Here is a 15,603-nt window from a genome sequence, read left to right as displayed (position 1 = left end):
CCTGCGTACCATCGTCTTATGAATACACTTGAGCTCCTGAAGGTACTACCCCATACCGATGCATCAATTGGAGGCGTCTACCCTGCTGACCGTGTCCCCTGGACATGGTCCCGGCCCTGTGCCATCATCATCAATACCGATAACCACAACCAAGCAGGAAGCCACTGGGTTGCCGTTTACCTCGGTTCCAATGGACGAGGAATCTATTTCGACAGCTTCGGAATACCGCCCTTCGACACAAGAATGGCTCAGCGTCTTAAGCGAATTTGTCATGTATATGAATGGAGCCAGAAAAGACTCCAAGATATATCGTCTGATGTTTGTGGCCAGTACTGCATTAGTGTGCTTCACTGGTTGTTCAATGATCGGTCTTTACAATTCTTTCATAAACTATTTTCTTCAGACACAAAACGTAACGATCGCATTATTATGAAACTGTTTTAAAAAATTACTCAAAACCGAAATTATAATCGTAAAAATTTAAGTAAACCTTTTCAGAGCTGATCTGGCAAAGGTATTTTACATTGTAATCAGCGTTCCACTAAAAAAATTATGTACCTTCATTAATTGATCAATAATAATAATAATAATAATCATCATCATCATCATCATCACCATCATCATCATCCTTTACAATTAAGAAAATTATGTATCCTAGACAATAAGAATAATTTCTGAATAAATAATTTATGTAATCCTATAAATCGAGCGTTATGTAGTCATTTCTTATTACCACAACCCACTTCCCCCCCTTTTCCACCCACCACCCACTTTCCACCCGCCACTCATTTTCTATCTGGCGGCCATTTTCCACCTACCACCCACTTCCTGTGACCCTCGGACCCCAACTTTGAGGCCCTGCACCCCAAGGGGCCCCCCAGCGCGCCGACGACCTCTTCAAAGGAATGCCGCCGAGGGGGGAGGGGGGACGTGCACGTGCACTTCCTGGAAAAAAAGGGGGGGAAGGGGGTAATTCCTGGAAAAAAATTCGCCAATAATGCCCTCTTACTACTCACATTCGTGTTCAGGGCCCCCAAAAACATAAAGTCCAATGATAAAATTCAATGGACCTAAAAATGTATACGGGACCTGTCACAGTATATAGAACACCTTATTACCCCTATCTGACCTCCATATGACCTTAACATAAGCGCCGTATGTCCTTCATATCGCCCTCATATGATACCCATATAATCTCCATACGAACTCCCTAAGGTCTCCATATCAGCCTCATTGTGACCGTTCCTGAACCTTACTCTGACCCTTTCTGACACTTACTCCGATCTATCCAGATCCTTGTTTTGACTCTTTTTCACCATTTCTGACCCTTATTCGGATTTCATTTTGACCCTTCTAGTGAGGGTTGCAAAACCATAGATCGCGAGAGATAAAACCAAGGTTCACAAGTGTCGAAACTAAAGATGATGGTCACGAGGGTCGAAAATAAGGAGCATACTGGTCACAGCTATGGTTTATGAGAGTTGAAATTTAAGGTTATGAGGATGAAAAGTGTAGGGGAGAAATAACATCCAGAAATGCAGGTCAGAAGTGAGTATCATATTCAAACCCATTCGGAAGCCTATTGCTAATTTGTCAGCAAAACAGGCGCAACAGTTAATAAAATAGAAAGTAAATATTGACTGATTTTTTTTTCATACCCTCTCACCGCTTATCTATCCACACGTCCCTTGAATCAGTTAATCACGTTGTGTGAATGGAAAAATGGTCCAACTGTAAAAACACTGTAAAAACTCCGGTCTTACGAGCGGTCTGAAACTAAGACTTAAGACAGAAAGTCCGATAAACAGTCTTAAAATCAGACCAATTTCCGATCTTAACATACGATCTTATGGAATTTAACCCATCAGTAGTCGCGCTAGGAGCGATTCCCTCACAAAAATTTTTACTTCATAAGAAATATACCCTAAATGTGAAAATATTTGGCGAAATTTTTTTTATATGCCTCAAGTAACTTTTCTAGTTCACTCTTGTGGTGCTAAAAGTTGTCTATCGATCAGGGTTGAGTAGAAAAAAAGAATTTTCTTCCGCTCGGCGAAAATTTTCCACATGTTACGGATATGGGACTCTTGACGCTGAACCCCGGATAGCGCCGCCTGTGGCGATATTTGCCTCTATTCTTACGAGAAGCCGATGAGCGATTGCCTCATCGCGCGCTTCAAGAATGCTGGTGGAATGTTAAGACCGTTCATGAGTCCCGTTCCTATCTTAAATTTTGAGATCGCAACTTTAAGATTGAAAACAGGTCTGATTTAAAAATCTCTAGGTAGGTTTAAGATCGGATAATATCTGAAACAATACTAATGAATCGATAAATTACGTCATTCATTAATTTGTCGATAGATAAATTTGCTTAAAAATTAAATTAATGACTTATTGAGTTAAGAATTCAATAAACAATTAGTTTTTCCCCTTCTGATCCTTACATTTTTAGCCTTAGATTGTAATACTATCGAATGGGCGCTTCGCGCCCATCACTAGAGTCATGTATACTATTTCATTTTATTTTATTTTCTTTCTGATTCTGTCTTCATGATTAGATTAATTTAAATTTATTCGTTCTATTCTTATTAAATGTATGTGTATATTTTCCTTAATTCACAAGAAAATGGTAATGCTTATATGGTCTGTTGGGTCACATAAGTATAGTGTTACCATATACGCATTTAATTCAAATTTTTTCAAATGACCAAAACTTTTCAATTTTCAAATTTATTTCACATAAAAAAAAGTAGTAGAGTCATGGGACTCTATACCAGCAACGTCCACGTCATGAATCCTGGGTTACGCCATAAGCTGGTAAGGTTTGAAATATACCTTACTACTCGACAACGATTTGTTCCAAAATATACCTTTAAAAGTAATTCTAAAATTGATTTATACCTCCAGAAGGGGAGGAGGAGTATAGGGAACCATCTCGTACATCTGTATGAGCACCGATCAAAATAAATGGATGACTCATAAAGGTTGGGATTTAATTGTGTAACCTAGTTCACAGACTATGACGAATTAACACCTCACAAGAAAACATTTTTGAATTCTTGTGAGCGACCTAATTCATAATTTTTCCCCGTAATAACTCCGAAAAACAAACATAATAGACCGGTTAAATAATTAATTCATGTTGGGTCACATAAGTATAGTGTTACCTTCACAAGTTCCAAAATTGAATGAAGAGGAATTGAGGGTAAAAATCTAGGAGTCAAAAGGTGTGGATAAAAATATGAGGAACAGTAGGATCAAAATCTAAGGGTCAGAATATAAGAGCCCGAATATGAGGATCAGAAAGTGTTAGGGTTAAACCCTCCTCCTCCTTTGTTGCGTTGATATATTTTTTTATTCAATCAACGCATGCTAACGGAAGGATAGAGGGTGGCTCAAATATATTTTGAAACTCCCTCCCCTCTTTGGGTACAATTTGCAACCCTCCGCCATCATACCTTCCCCTTCCACCCTCTCGTGCAATTTCAATTAACAAAATTTTTATTTTTCATTCAACAATTTTTTAATTTATTTAAAAAAAGCATGGAAACGGAGGGATAGGGGTGGCTCAGAAAGGTTCTGAAACCCCCTCCCCTTGTCGGGTAAAATTAGTAACCCTCCGCCGTCGCACCTCCCCCTTCCACCTCCTCACAAAGTCTCCATTGCCGCGGTTTTCATTGTTTATTTTTTTAACAATTTTTTAAATCAACGCATGGGGGTGGCTCAGTCAGATTCGGAAACCTCCTCTCCTTGTTGGGTAAAATTGGCAACAGTCCGTCGTCGTACCTCCCCCTTCCACCCCCTCATGAAAGTTTAATTAATAGTTACCTAAAATTTGCAACCCGTCGCCGTTGTACCTCTCCCTCCCCCCCTCGCAAAATCTCAATTTTCGAGATTTTCATCTTTTATTTAACAATTTATTTATTGAATCCGCGCATGCTAACGGAAGGATGGGGGTGGCTCAGATAGATTTTGAAATCCCCTCCCCCCCTGATAAACACGTTATAAAATAAATTAAAACTATACAAAAATAATTATTATTATCTAAAGTTAATCATACGAAAATATATCCGATGCAATTCTTATCTTCTGTGCACTTTTGATTACCTAAAATAAAATAACAAAATATGCGGCAACATTGCACCTCCATTAACTAGCTCGGCAGACGACTGATCAGACCAGCCTGGTCTACGACTACTGTCGACTTTACTGATCCGAGCGGAAAATTGACGCTACCGCCATCTCGCGGCATTCCTCCTACAAGCTTCTATCATCATTCTTAACACTAAAAATAATTTAATTCAATTGATAAATAACAATGCAATTAACGGTACCAATATGAATAAATACCTCATATATCAACTTTTATAATGTTTTTAGGGGTCATTCCCCCTTTTCTAGCCCCAAAATCGACAATAAAAATCAACGACGCAACAAACGACGCTACACCGTCGCTCCTGGATCGCCAGGGATAGGAAAATGAAAATTGAAACTCGTAAAAATATTCTCGAAAAATCCGAATGCTGAATAATTCATTTTATCAATTGTTCACAGCAGAATAATTGTTATGAATGATTAAAAATTATTTTAGAAAGTGGCGCATGAATCAACATCATCGGAAACCAATTTAATTGATATCAGAATTTTTCCAGATTGTTCACCCACAAAAAAAGTATTGATTCAAGTCGACGTTGGTTTGATTCTAACTTATTTTTGGCTTGATTCAGACCAAGTGACTCGGACTAGGCCAATCCGAATCCCGGGTCTGATATAAGTCGAAAAGTGGTTTATTTCAAGTAGAAACGGGTCCAGCCCACATCGGTTTGAATCAAGCCGGAAAATCGGTTTGAATCAAACTAAAAAATCGGCTTGAATCAAACCGAAAAACGGAGTGATTCACGGGGAAATTCTGCCTATTTCCAGTAGTAGATAGCGACTTGATTCTAATCGATTTTTCGGTTTCATTCAAGTCGATTTTTCGGTCGGATTCAGACCGATTTTTCAGTCTGATTCAAGTCGATTTTTCGGTTTGATGCAAATCGATTTTTCGGTTGTGAGAAATCGGTTTGAAGCGAAATGGATTAGCTTTAGAAAAAAGTTTTTAAATTTTAGAAACGGTGATTTCTAACCTTCAGGTTTCTAAAATCTAGAAACTTTCTTCTGAATTTTAGAAAAAAATCGTGTAAAATTAATGATCAAAATTGAGATTAATTTTAAACCAAAATATACTTAATTTTAGAAAAAATATTTTCTAAAATCTAGAAAATTTCTTCAATTTTCGAGGAGGAATTTTGCAAAAAAGGGGGTAGTGATATCCGGGGAGGGGGCTTGTAAAGAGGGCGGTTTTGTCGGGGTGTTCTATGAAAGTGTAGGTTATCGTTGGGGTTTTTCAAAAACATCTTCGAAACTAAGGGAGATAGGAAATTTTTACGAAAATATTGGAGGTGTGGTGGGGGGGGGGTGTGTATTGAGAATTCAAAACCAAAAAAATTGAGTCGGTGACTTTTTCAAAAATGTCTAAGAAACTAAGGGAGATATTCAAAAATTTCCCAAATTTTGAAAATTTCAAAAATTTGTAAATTGGGTAAATTGCAAAAAAAAATTGATAACCCCCCGCCTTTTTTTCAGTAGAAATTCGCTGTCCCCCTTTTTCTGTAATGTCCAAAAATAATTTTTCAATCATTTTATTGGGAATTCACCATTGGTATTAAATTCTTATTATGAAATTGAGAAATGACCGACTTTAGTCGTCATTTCCCAATTTTATTCCCTCAACAAACATTTGCCACCCGTAAAGTTGACGAAATCGAAGATACCATGCTGTTGTTAATTGATCAGCGAAAAATCCAAGCGTTGCACCACACAATTTAGTGGGGCATCGCTCAATTCCATAATTAAAATCATAAATTAAATCAGTCGTTTATAGCTCCTCGTCCCGAGTAGACGAGTCTTAAAGGGGGCTTCTCCCCCTCTTTAAGAGAAATTTAAATTTTCTTTGGTGATCCCGAATTCGTCAAGTTACTGGTAGAAAACTCACAAAATCGATCTACCTTTGCGTACCGTCCTATATAGTAATTGGCCGCAAAGTCGATTAATGCGATACTATGCATGGTAACCTGTCCAATAATAGTAGACAGCTATCGGACATATTTGTGTAGGGATACTGCATCCATGAGTCGAGATTAGTGTCTTTTTTTACATGTAACGAATTATATTCGCGTTTCATATTATTTAGGATCAATATTAATATTTGCGATCGTGAACTGTTGAACTACTGGCGGAAAATGTCTCTGAAATCGGATCCTTTTCATGCGTATAAGAGACATTCAACATTTTGTTTCGCGTTCTCACGAAAATCTAATTTTCTTAACCACTGAAATCTTCATCAAACTGTACCTAGTATTTAGAAAGTGAAAGAAGATAGGCTAATGTAAAGTACATACATAAGGCTTAATTGTCATAAAGAAATCATTGGTTTATCGAAGGATTCACAGATTTACTGGAAAATTAATTAAAACCGAAATCAACTTATTAAAACTCCACACTATTTCTATCATAAAAAAACTACCAATGTTTCACCAGTTAAATTGTGAACAATAAATGTAGAATGTAAATTAGTTTCCTAAAGAAATTATAAAATCAAAATTGATAATTCTAACGACATTATTACCCGTTTTGAACCGAAAATGTCAGAGTCAATAAACTACTTAATTAATCGACATTTGGAAGTAATAAATGGATTACATCAAATTCTTTCCTGACTCCAGATAAATTCTTCATCATTTAACGCTCCGAGAAGGACTGCGAAGCGTCGTCCTAATTAATCAAAATTGAAAGAGATTGAAGATAATCCTTTGAATCATCCTTAATTGATAATTCGTGTGTTTCGGATATTTTAAATATAAACGTTATCCTCCGACGCTGACAACGTCTTCGGACATAAAATTTCGGAGATATTTTTGAAGAACTCAATTTTCTTGGTTGTAAATTCTCAATTCACAAACCGCCCCCCTCCCCCTCTTTGCAAAATCCCCTCTCCCCACATCTGGAATTCCCGATATTTGGGCACCCCTCCCTATGTATGGGGCACTTACGTCCTTTAAGTACCTCAGCCGCAATTTTTTAGTTCAATCTGAAAACTTTCTAAAATTGAGAACAATTCAGCATTGGTTTTAGAAAATATTAGTTCTTAAAAACCATTCCCAAATTGGTTAATTTTTATGATCCCACCAAGGATAAAGCTTAAGAACAGGAGATTCTAAAATCTAGAAACGAGTTTCTAAAGCTAATCTACTTTTTTCTGTGTAAATTTTTTTCTATTTTAGAAAATTTTCAGATTAAACAAAAGAATTGCGGCCGAGGTTACAAATTGGGGGGTATACATCAAGAATTCAATACAACCCTCCCCGCCCCAATTTCTCAGTAAAAATTCGCTGTCTCCGTTAGTTTCGGAGATATGAAAAACTCACCGACGAACTAAGTTGACAACGGGAGGGGCGGGGGGTGTACTGAATTCTTGATGTACACACCCCACCCCCTATGTATGAGGCTCCGCAAGGGGACTTCATCGACAACGTACATCGTGAATTTAGAGACAAATCGATTTGTATCAAACCGAAAAATCGACCTGAATCAACCCGAAGTCGGTCTGAATTAAGTCGAAAAATAGACTTGAATCAGACCGATATTCTGGTGTGAATCTGTCCGAGTCCGACTTGATTAATGTCGTCAATTCGACATGCAACAAGTCGATTCCCGGTATGATTCAGTCCAGCTCGATTCAGACCGCCTTTTTTTTGGGTGTTACGTTGAAAAATCTATCGTGCAAAATCAGTGAATTCGAAATTTGATTTGTTATTAACTATTTACAATTGATTAAAAAAAAATTCTCTCACTTCAATTATCTCTAACACTCATAAACTTTATCATTTTCAACATGAAAACTCGAATATTCGAATTGTCAATTACGTTCAAGCACTCAGTTTCTGTTTTCCCTGTGTATTTCTTCTAGAAAATAAACTTACTCTTTGCGGGACACAGAATAAGCCAACATGCCCCGTCTTCATTCCTGCTATTTCTGACCCATAATACTACAGTCTGAAGGGGTCGCCAATAAAATGGGTCTCTCCGCCGGACACCCTAATATATATATTTCTAACACCCCGAAATGAACCTTGCGGCCGCGTGGTTATTTTCACAGTGCTTCCGGTTATAAAAATTCACTTGGAGGGTTTTCAATCAATTTTTCAGGCAAAGACGTCATTGGTGGATTTTGAAAAATAATTGTCTATTGTGGTGTTGTGCCCTAGACTTATTCAATCGCGTTATTGTTAAATATGTGGGCATGTAGCATTGACAGCGTGACACTTGCCACCGTAACTGGATCATGCTGACCGAGTGACACAAAATAATGTATTATTTAAGAGCCCGTTTGAATATGTACATATCAGACCTGAATTGGATTCCGCACGCGTACACAACTCATTGTAGTCAATCCGATAATCCAGCTATCATGATTAAGTAATAAACTCTCATATCTCAATGCCGATAAGCTATTGTTGGGATTTATCTCTTGAAGGATATACAAGGACTCCGTTCAAATTAGCAACTTTTTTTCAAGTAAGATTTCAGTTTTGGAGAAAATTTTGCCATTCTCTCGCTTTTTAACTTTTTAATTGTTGAATACATTTTGCACTTCCTTCAATGGATATTATAAACAATATTTTATTCAATTTTACACTTGACTTTCGTTGGTCTAACCTCTAATGATCATACGGCAACACTGCACATGTGGTCCATATAACCTCGTAAATTCAGTCCGAATAGTCACTAGAGCAGGCCGTTGTCAGGCGTTAGGGACGCACGGATTCAAATCACCCAACATGGCCGTCCAACCAATCAAACAAAACTTTTAATTTAATTGTTTGTAATTATCTGTCCGGAAACTTATGTTTTACAATGTCGCAAAAAGCTACTTCAAACAGTTTATTTAAACAGCTAAATAATTGGATAACAAAATAATTCCAGTGGTTGTTCGGTCATTAGGAAATTGGATACTTGGGAATTGGTTGGGAAGTTATCAGTTCGATCCGTAATGGGTTACAGATATTCCCACCCACCCTTCTAATTCTACCCTCTTTGATGGTATCTAACGGTTAGATTCTAACCCGTCAGGGGTGTCCGCATTGAATGCGGACACCTATGACCGCTATTTTACTCTTCTGACGCGTCACATTTCCTGCCCTCTTGCCTGACTCTTCTAACACCTTCATGATACCACCCGTCCTCCTCAGGTAAGAATTACATAGGCTGACGATGAGAACAAGCCTGTATGAGCCCGGGGTTGGTTATATACAGGCCTGGGATAGGCTTGTTTTCACCGTTCAGTTGAGCTTCAAATGAGGATGATTATAGGGGCCATTGGCGAGGCTCAATTCAGGCCTAGTCCAGGCTTTCAGTATTTAGGCTCAGTACGTCAAGGCTTATTCAGGGCTCAGCAAGGCCTCGAAAATTAAAGTTACTTCCGATTAATTTCCTCAATTTGTACATCAATACTCATCAGCTAATGGTGGTGAAAACATTATCATCATCTACAAACATAGCTATAATTTTCCGCCAAGTTATCTAAGCTAACCCCAGGCCGGGCTTAGAGCAGCTCTTTGTGCACGTGGCTACATAATTATTATTATCCTTATCTATAATTAATTAATGAATCGATTTTGAACTCATAAATCCATCGGACCCATCATTCATTCAAGTTTAGGAAGTTTAATTAAGATATCAACAAAATAACAAAATACCACTAACACAAGTTGAATTTTTATACTCGAAAAAAAAGTATCATCCTAAGAAGTCGCAGGTAGCCCAGTGGATAGCGCGCTTGTCTACGGATCAGAAGGACCCCGGATCGAACCTCAGCAGAGGAGCAAATTTTTAAACGTTTGATTCCATTGTATTTCAATTTCCAGGTGCGCGGTAACAATCCAGGACGAATAATTAATAGAAACTAATGATGCTAATAATTTTTTTCCCATCCATTGTTAATTAACCAACAATCACAATCGACAACAACGCTTAGCAACAGTAATGTACGGTCCGACCGCACTTTCTTTCATAGATTACTCTAAATTCATAAAAAAGGTTATGAAGCAATAAGAAATTTTTATACAAATATCTGTAAACAATACTCCAGTTTATTTAGCCGAAGCTCGATTGAGCCTTTAAAATTTGGTAATTCAAGGGTTGAATCAAGCCTTGGCACCGAGCCTCGTTCAAGCCTTGCGGACTAAGCCTGAAACGAGGTTATTATTTTAGGGCTGAAGGAGGATTGATCCAAGGCTGAGCCCCAGCCCTGATTGAGCATTTCCGAGCCTTGGTTCAGGGCTTGATGAGCCCTGTTTCTATCGTCAATTCTTACCTGGGTCCTTTCCCTATATGAATTGGTCACATCGCATTCTTCGTCTTTCTTCGTCTCTCCAATTTGACCTTTAAGTATTTTCAACCCTTCTGATGACTCCGCCCGTTCAACTTTTACGACTATTTCAGGATCATTTTTGTCATCTTTCCCGTTTGACCCTTGTAAGCAGTTGACTATCGAGATCTTGCTTGTCTCACCCGTTCACCTTTATCAAAGTTTATCTCTTACCAAAATGTGTACTTGGTTGTTCAATTTTAACAATAGGTTGTTATTTCCCTTTTGCAACAAACACTTGTAGAATTTCACCAACCAGTTGGTGAATTTCAATAACCAATTGTTGAATTTCAATAATTTTTTCATCGTGCACGACTAATGAACACATTGTGCAACGTTTGCGCAGCAATGGCCCATGACCAGTGCACCTATCGCGCACCGGATATGCAGTATTATTGCCATTACTAGATGTATACATCGAGAAACTATGACCATCAGTTAGTGTGCTCACATCAGCCCGTGTTGATCAGTGTACTTTAATTGTCGTTGATTAAAACTTACGTGACGATGGAGTTATTCACTTTAGCAACGTTGATCTTATTATGTCTGTTCATGTTGCTGTTCATTTTTAATTATTATCTGCATCATAATAGAAGAGGCTTATTGATCGACAAGATTCCGGGGCCCAAACCTTTGCCGTTGCTTGGCAATATGTTGGATTTTAATATGCCTTATGGTAATTATTGTATCAATATATAACTTATGAAAGTTCGATTAAATCGTACATCAGTAAAGTGATAACATAATACGTAGCAACGTTGACATTAGTCATTTCGGTAATTATCTTGGGAGCGAGCAGTTCTGGAAAAAAATGTTGAGCGACATTTTCAGTGTTTGCAAATATGCTCCACGGACAATACCACTCAATGCTTTTCCCAAAATTTATTTCTCATGAATATAAATGAATGACTATGAATAGATAAATTTTGTGTCGTTTTGATGAGCGCTTGAAATTAAAGTCTTACTTTTAATTCTGTGATTCAGAACATTGGTGGTACTTTGCCAGAAATTCAGCGAAGGACTATTATCCTGTTTATAAATTATGGTTTTTGCACCGTCCGTCTGTTATGATACATCATCCTGATGATATCAAGGTAAATTTGTTTGGCACATTTCACCATATATCGTAGAGTACTTCGGCTTCAGAATTTTCGACAAATTTTTTTCATTCCTTTCGAAGACCTATAGAAAAAACGATTTCTCGAGTAGCAGGATACCACGGGTCAATTAGTTATGCTCCGCATGATTGAATATTTTCGGCTTCTTCTTCGAAATTCTCCCTTCTTGTTTAACTTGTTAGAAAATCCCTCACGAAAAAGCCAGAATAGACTTTATTTCCGGGATTTTTTCATTGAAATTAACCCGTCAGTCCCCCTCTACTGGGTTCCCACTTTGTCGTAGTGAGGGGGCTCGGTCGCGGGCGGTGGAGGTCTTAAGGACTACCGCTGCTCGGTCGCGGTCGCTAAGAGGAATCCACCCAATCCATGTGTGTGAGCGGCGTAAGCCATGGCCTCGGCCATACCGTGCCTAAGGATGCGTGGCACAGGGGGAGCTGTGTCACTAACGGTGCCTCTCAGAAACCTGGGCGACCTCTGAGAGTAGTCTTGGGTGTAACCCACCCGAGACAAGCCAAGCCCTGGGCAATCGCGGCAATGCACCAGGTGAAAACGCTTAACCGCGGTACTCGTGGGACTAAAATGGAAACCAATTTAAAAAATCTTAATATTGAAAAAGCAACTTCGGGTGGGGCCAGCGATGGCGAACACACGAAGTCTGACAAGGCTGACCAGTCTGGTACCGATGTGAATCGGGTCAGACTGAGTGGAGCCGAGAGAAGACGTCGCAAGAGAGCGAAGCTGCATCAAACCTCGGGGGCGATTGCAACCTTGACGGATGCAGCAGCGAAGGTCGATGAGGGAAGGGGGGAGGGGGCTACGAGGAAGGCAATAAAACGCCTTCCATCAGAGCGTACTACGCCAAGCCCCTCAGTCAGACCGAAAGAAAAGAGAATGAGAACGCAGGATCAGGGCACATATGCTCAGAACACTACGAGCTCATTCAAGTTTGCAGTTATGCCGGAGTCATATCCGGATCAGAAACTGGGCACTGAAGAGGTAACGGAGGTGAAGAAACTCCTGAAGAGGGCCATTCTGGCGTTACCTGACGGGGTGAAAGCACCCACCTTCAACGGTGTCTGGGAAAGAGAAGGTGTGGCAATGGTGTGCTGCACTGATGAGGAAACGGGAAATTGGCTGAAAAGCCTTTTCCCCGAAAACAAAATAGCTGGACTTACTGTACGTGTGGTCGCAGCCTCGGAGCTTCCCAAGAAGCACAGGGTTGTACTACACGTGGAAGACCCAGATCTAACCGCTCAAGAAGCACTGTGCTTCCTTGAGAAACAAAATGCAGGACTGCAGGCCAGAGAGTGGGTTGTCGCTCGGGGCAGTGAGAGTAGGGACGCGAAAAGTGCCCACTTCGTTGCGCTGATAGACGACCGATCACTCTCTGTTCTGAAAGCCTGCAACTTCAGACTGCACTGCGGGATTCAAAAAGCTACTGTCAAGCTGCTTGCGAAAGACCGTGGTGAAAGTCAGAAGAAGGGTACATAGAGGTACCAGGAAAGTAGTCATCATTATGGCTGCAACCCGGGTGCACATTGTACAGATAAATTTGCACCACAGCAAAGCAGCCTCGGCTACTCTAGTCAGGCTGTTAGCTGGGATGCAGACTGTCATAGCAATGATCCAGGAACCATGGATAGTGGACAATGCTATTAAGGGCCTCAGTGGTTGTGGCAGAATCTATCACGCAAACACTCAGGAGAAAATTAGATCTTGCATTGTTATTAAAGGACTAGACTCTTTCTTCTGTTCACAGGCTAGTGAGGGAGACCTGGCTGTGGCACAAGTGGATCTGGGCCTGGGACAAGGCGAGGAAATGAGCCTGGTTGTAGGGTCAGTTTACATGCCCTATGACTCGGCTGAACCACCTCCTTCGAAAAAAGTAAAGGACCTATGCAACCATGTGAAGGAAAGGGGACTTGAACTCCTGCTAGGTTGTGATGCCAACTCGCACCATGTAGCATGGGGGAGCACCGGCATTAACGGCAGGGGGGAAAGCCTCCAGGAATTCATAATGGGGGCCGGTCTAAACATCCTTAATAGGGGGTCAGAACCTACCTTCATAGATCGGAGACGACAGGAGGTCATAGATATCACTCTGGGGACGGATAGAGTGGCAGACATGATTGGGGACTGGAGGGTCTCAAAGGACCTCTCAGCGTCCGATCATCAAACCATAAGAATGTCCATCCACACAGTGAAAGAAACGGAATGGGTGAGAAACCCAAGACGAACAAACTGGGGAAATTACCGAGAGAGTCTATCTGACAATCTCAGGGATATCATCCTCAGATTTAACAACAAAAAGCAGCTGGAGGAGGCTTCGATTGCCCTAAACCAGGCCATCATGGACTCCTTCGAGACAAACTGCAAGCTTATCCCGAAAGGGCAGCCCACTGAGACTCCTTGGTGGTCAGAGAGGCTCGGTGGGCTGAGGGGCAAAGCTAGAAAAGCTTTTAACAAAGCTAAGAACATGAGAGCGGGCCCCCGTAAGGAAGACGCATGGAAAACTTACAGAGGCTTGCTCGCAGATTACAACAAGGCAATAAAGGCAGCCAAAGAGGACTGCTGGAGGGCTTTCACAAGCAATGTGGAGAGTCAATCGGAGACCTCTAGGCTGGCAAAAATCCTTGGAACAAACAAGACTCCATATCTAGGGAGCCTACAGGCACCAGATGGCAGCCACACGGAAACCATGGGAGAGACTCTGAAACTCCTAATGAACACCCACTTTCCAGGCTTCATACAGGCCCAGGAGAGAGATAAAGAAACAATGCAAAATCAGAGGGATGTCTACGAAACCCATGATTGGGCATTGGCAAATAAAGTAGTGCAGCCCTGGGGGGTCAAGTGGGCCATCAAAACCTTTGAACCCTTCAAGGCACCGGGACCAGACGGGATCTACCCAGCCCTATTACAGGAAGGGATAGAGACTATCACGGGACCCCTAACCAAGATACTCAGAGCTAGTATAGCCCTGAAACATGTCCCTAGTGTGTGGAATGAGACTAGGATAGTATTCATTCCCAAGCCGGGAAAAACCGGTTATATAAAACCAAAAGACTTCCGTCCTATAAGCCTCACATCCTTCATCCTGAAGACCCTGGAGAGGCTGGTGGATAGACACATCAAGGCCGGGCCCTTGGCTGACAGACCCCTCTCCCCCTGTCAATATGCATACAGAGAGGGAAGATCAACAGATACCGCCTTACATCACCTGGTGGGACTGATTGAGGGACAACTGGCGGTCAAGGGTTTTGCCATAGGCGCCTTTCTGGATATTGAGGGGGCTTTTGGTAGCACTTCGAATCCGGCTATAGAAAAAGCCATGGAAGAACGACAGGTGTCCAAGACTATCATTGCTTGGACACAAAACATGCTGAAAAGCAGAAGACTGTCGGCAGGACATGGGAGGGCATGTGTGGAGGGACGTCCGACTAGGGGCTGTCCGCAGGGGGGAGTTCTCTCGCCCCTGCTATGGAACCTGGTTGTAGATGGACTTCTAAATCAACTAAGTGAGGCCGGCTTCCACGTCATCGGTTTCGCCGATGATGTGGCAGTTGTTGTGAAAGGCGGATTTCTGAGGGTGCTAAGGGACCTGATGGCAATAGCCTTCAATATCATTGAGGACTGGTGCCGGGTAACTGGCCTATTGTTGAACAGATGAGCTCTGAGAGCTGTATGACCCGTAAGGAGCCCTACTGCTACCCTCAGATCCCCTCTGTGCAACTCCAGAAGCTTTCTGGTCCTAACTCTTAGTTGCCCTCTCGTAAGCAGTTTCGCTTGTCTGCAGGTCGCAACTTTCTCCCAACGCCTGACATGATCCCGCTGGAAATGATCTTTAATAAGAGTTTTTCCCACTGCGAAGGGCATGCCAAGCAGACCGTGTGAGGGCACACTTTCTGTACCCTCCTTGGCCAGCTTATCTGCCTCTTCATTACCCAGAATCCCATGGTGACCTGGCACCCAGGTTACGGTGACCCGGTTGTTTTTACCCAGTGTGTCCAATGC

General features: G+C 41.1%; 1 protein-coding gene across 2 annotated transcripts in view; it reads left to right on the top strand.

Annotated features, from left to right (window-relative positions):
• Positions 1–10,928: 10,928 nt before the first annotated feature.
• Positions 10,929–15,603, top strand: part of LOC107043862 (cytochrome P450 4C1) — a 29,664-nt gene continuing 24,989 nt past the window's right edge. For both annotated transcript variants that reach the window (XM_015265527.1, XM_015265526.1), the window contains exons 1-2: positions 10,929–11,147; positions 11,456–11,565. In XM_015265527.1, coding sequence (XP_015121013.1) covers positions 10,979–11,147; positions 11,456–11,565 — 279 coding nt within the window. In that variant the 5' untranslated portion in view covers positions 10,929–10,978. The remainder of the gene's footprint in view (positions 11,148–11,455; positions 11,566–15,603) is intronic.

The sequence above is a fragment of the Diachasma alloeum genome, unplaced genomic scaffold (assembly GCF_001412515.2).
Source record: "Diachasma alloeum isolate Michigan unplaced genomic scaffold, Dall2.0 Dall_scaffold_00646, whole genome shotgun sequence".
Taxonomy (NCBI): Eukaryota; Metazoa; Arthropoda; class Insecta; order Hymenoptera; family Braconidae; genus Diachasma; species Diachasma alloeum.
The sequence above is the reverse complement of the archived record's forward strand: the minus strand, read 5'-3'. Positions and strand labels throughout refer to the sequence as shown.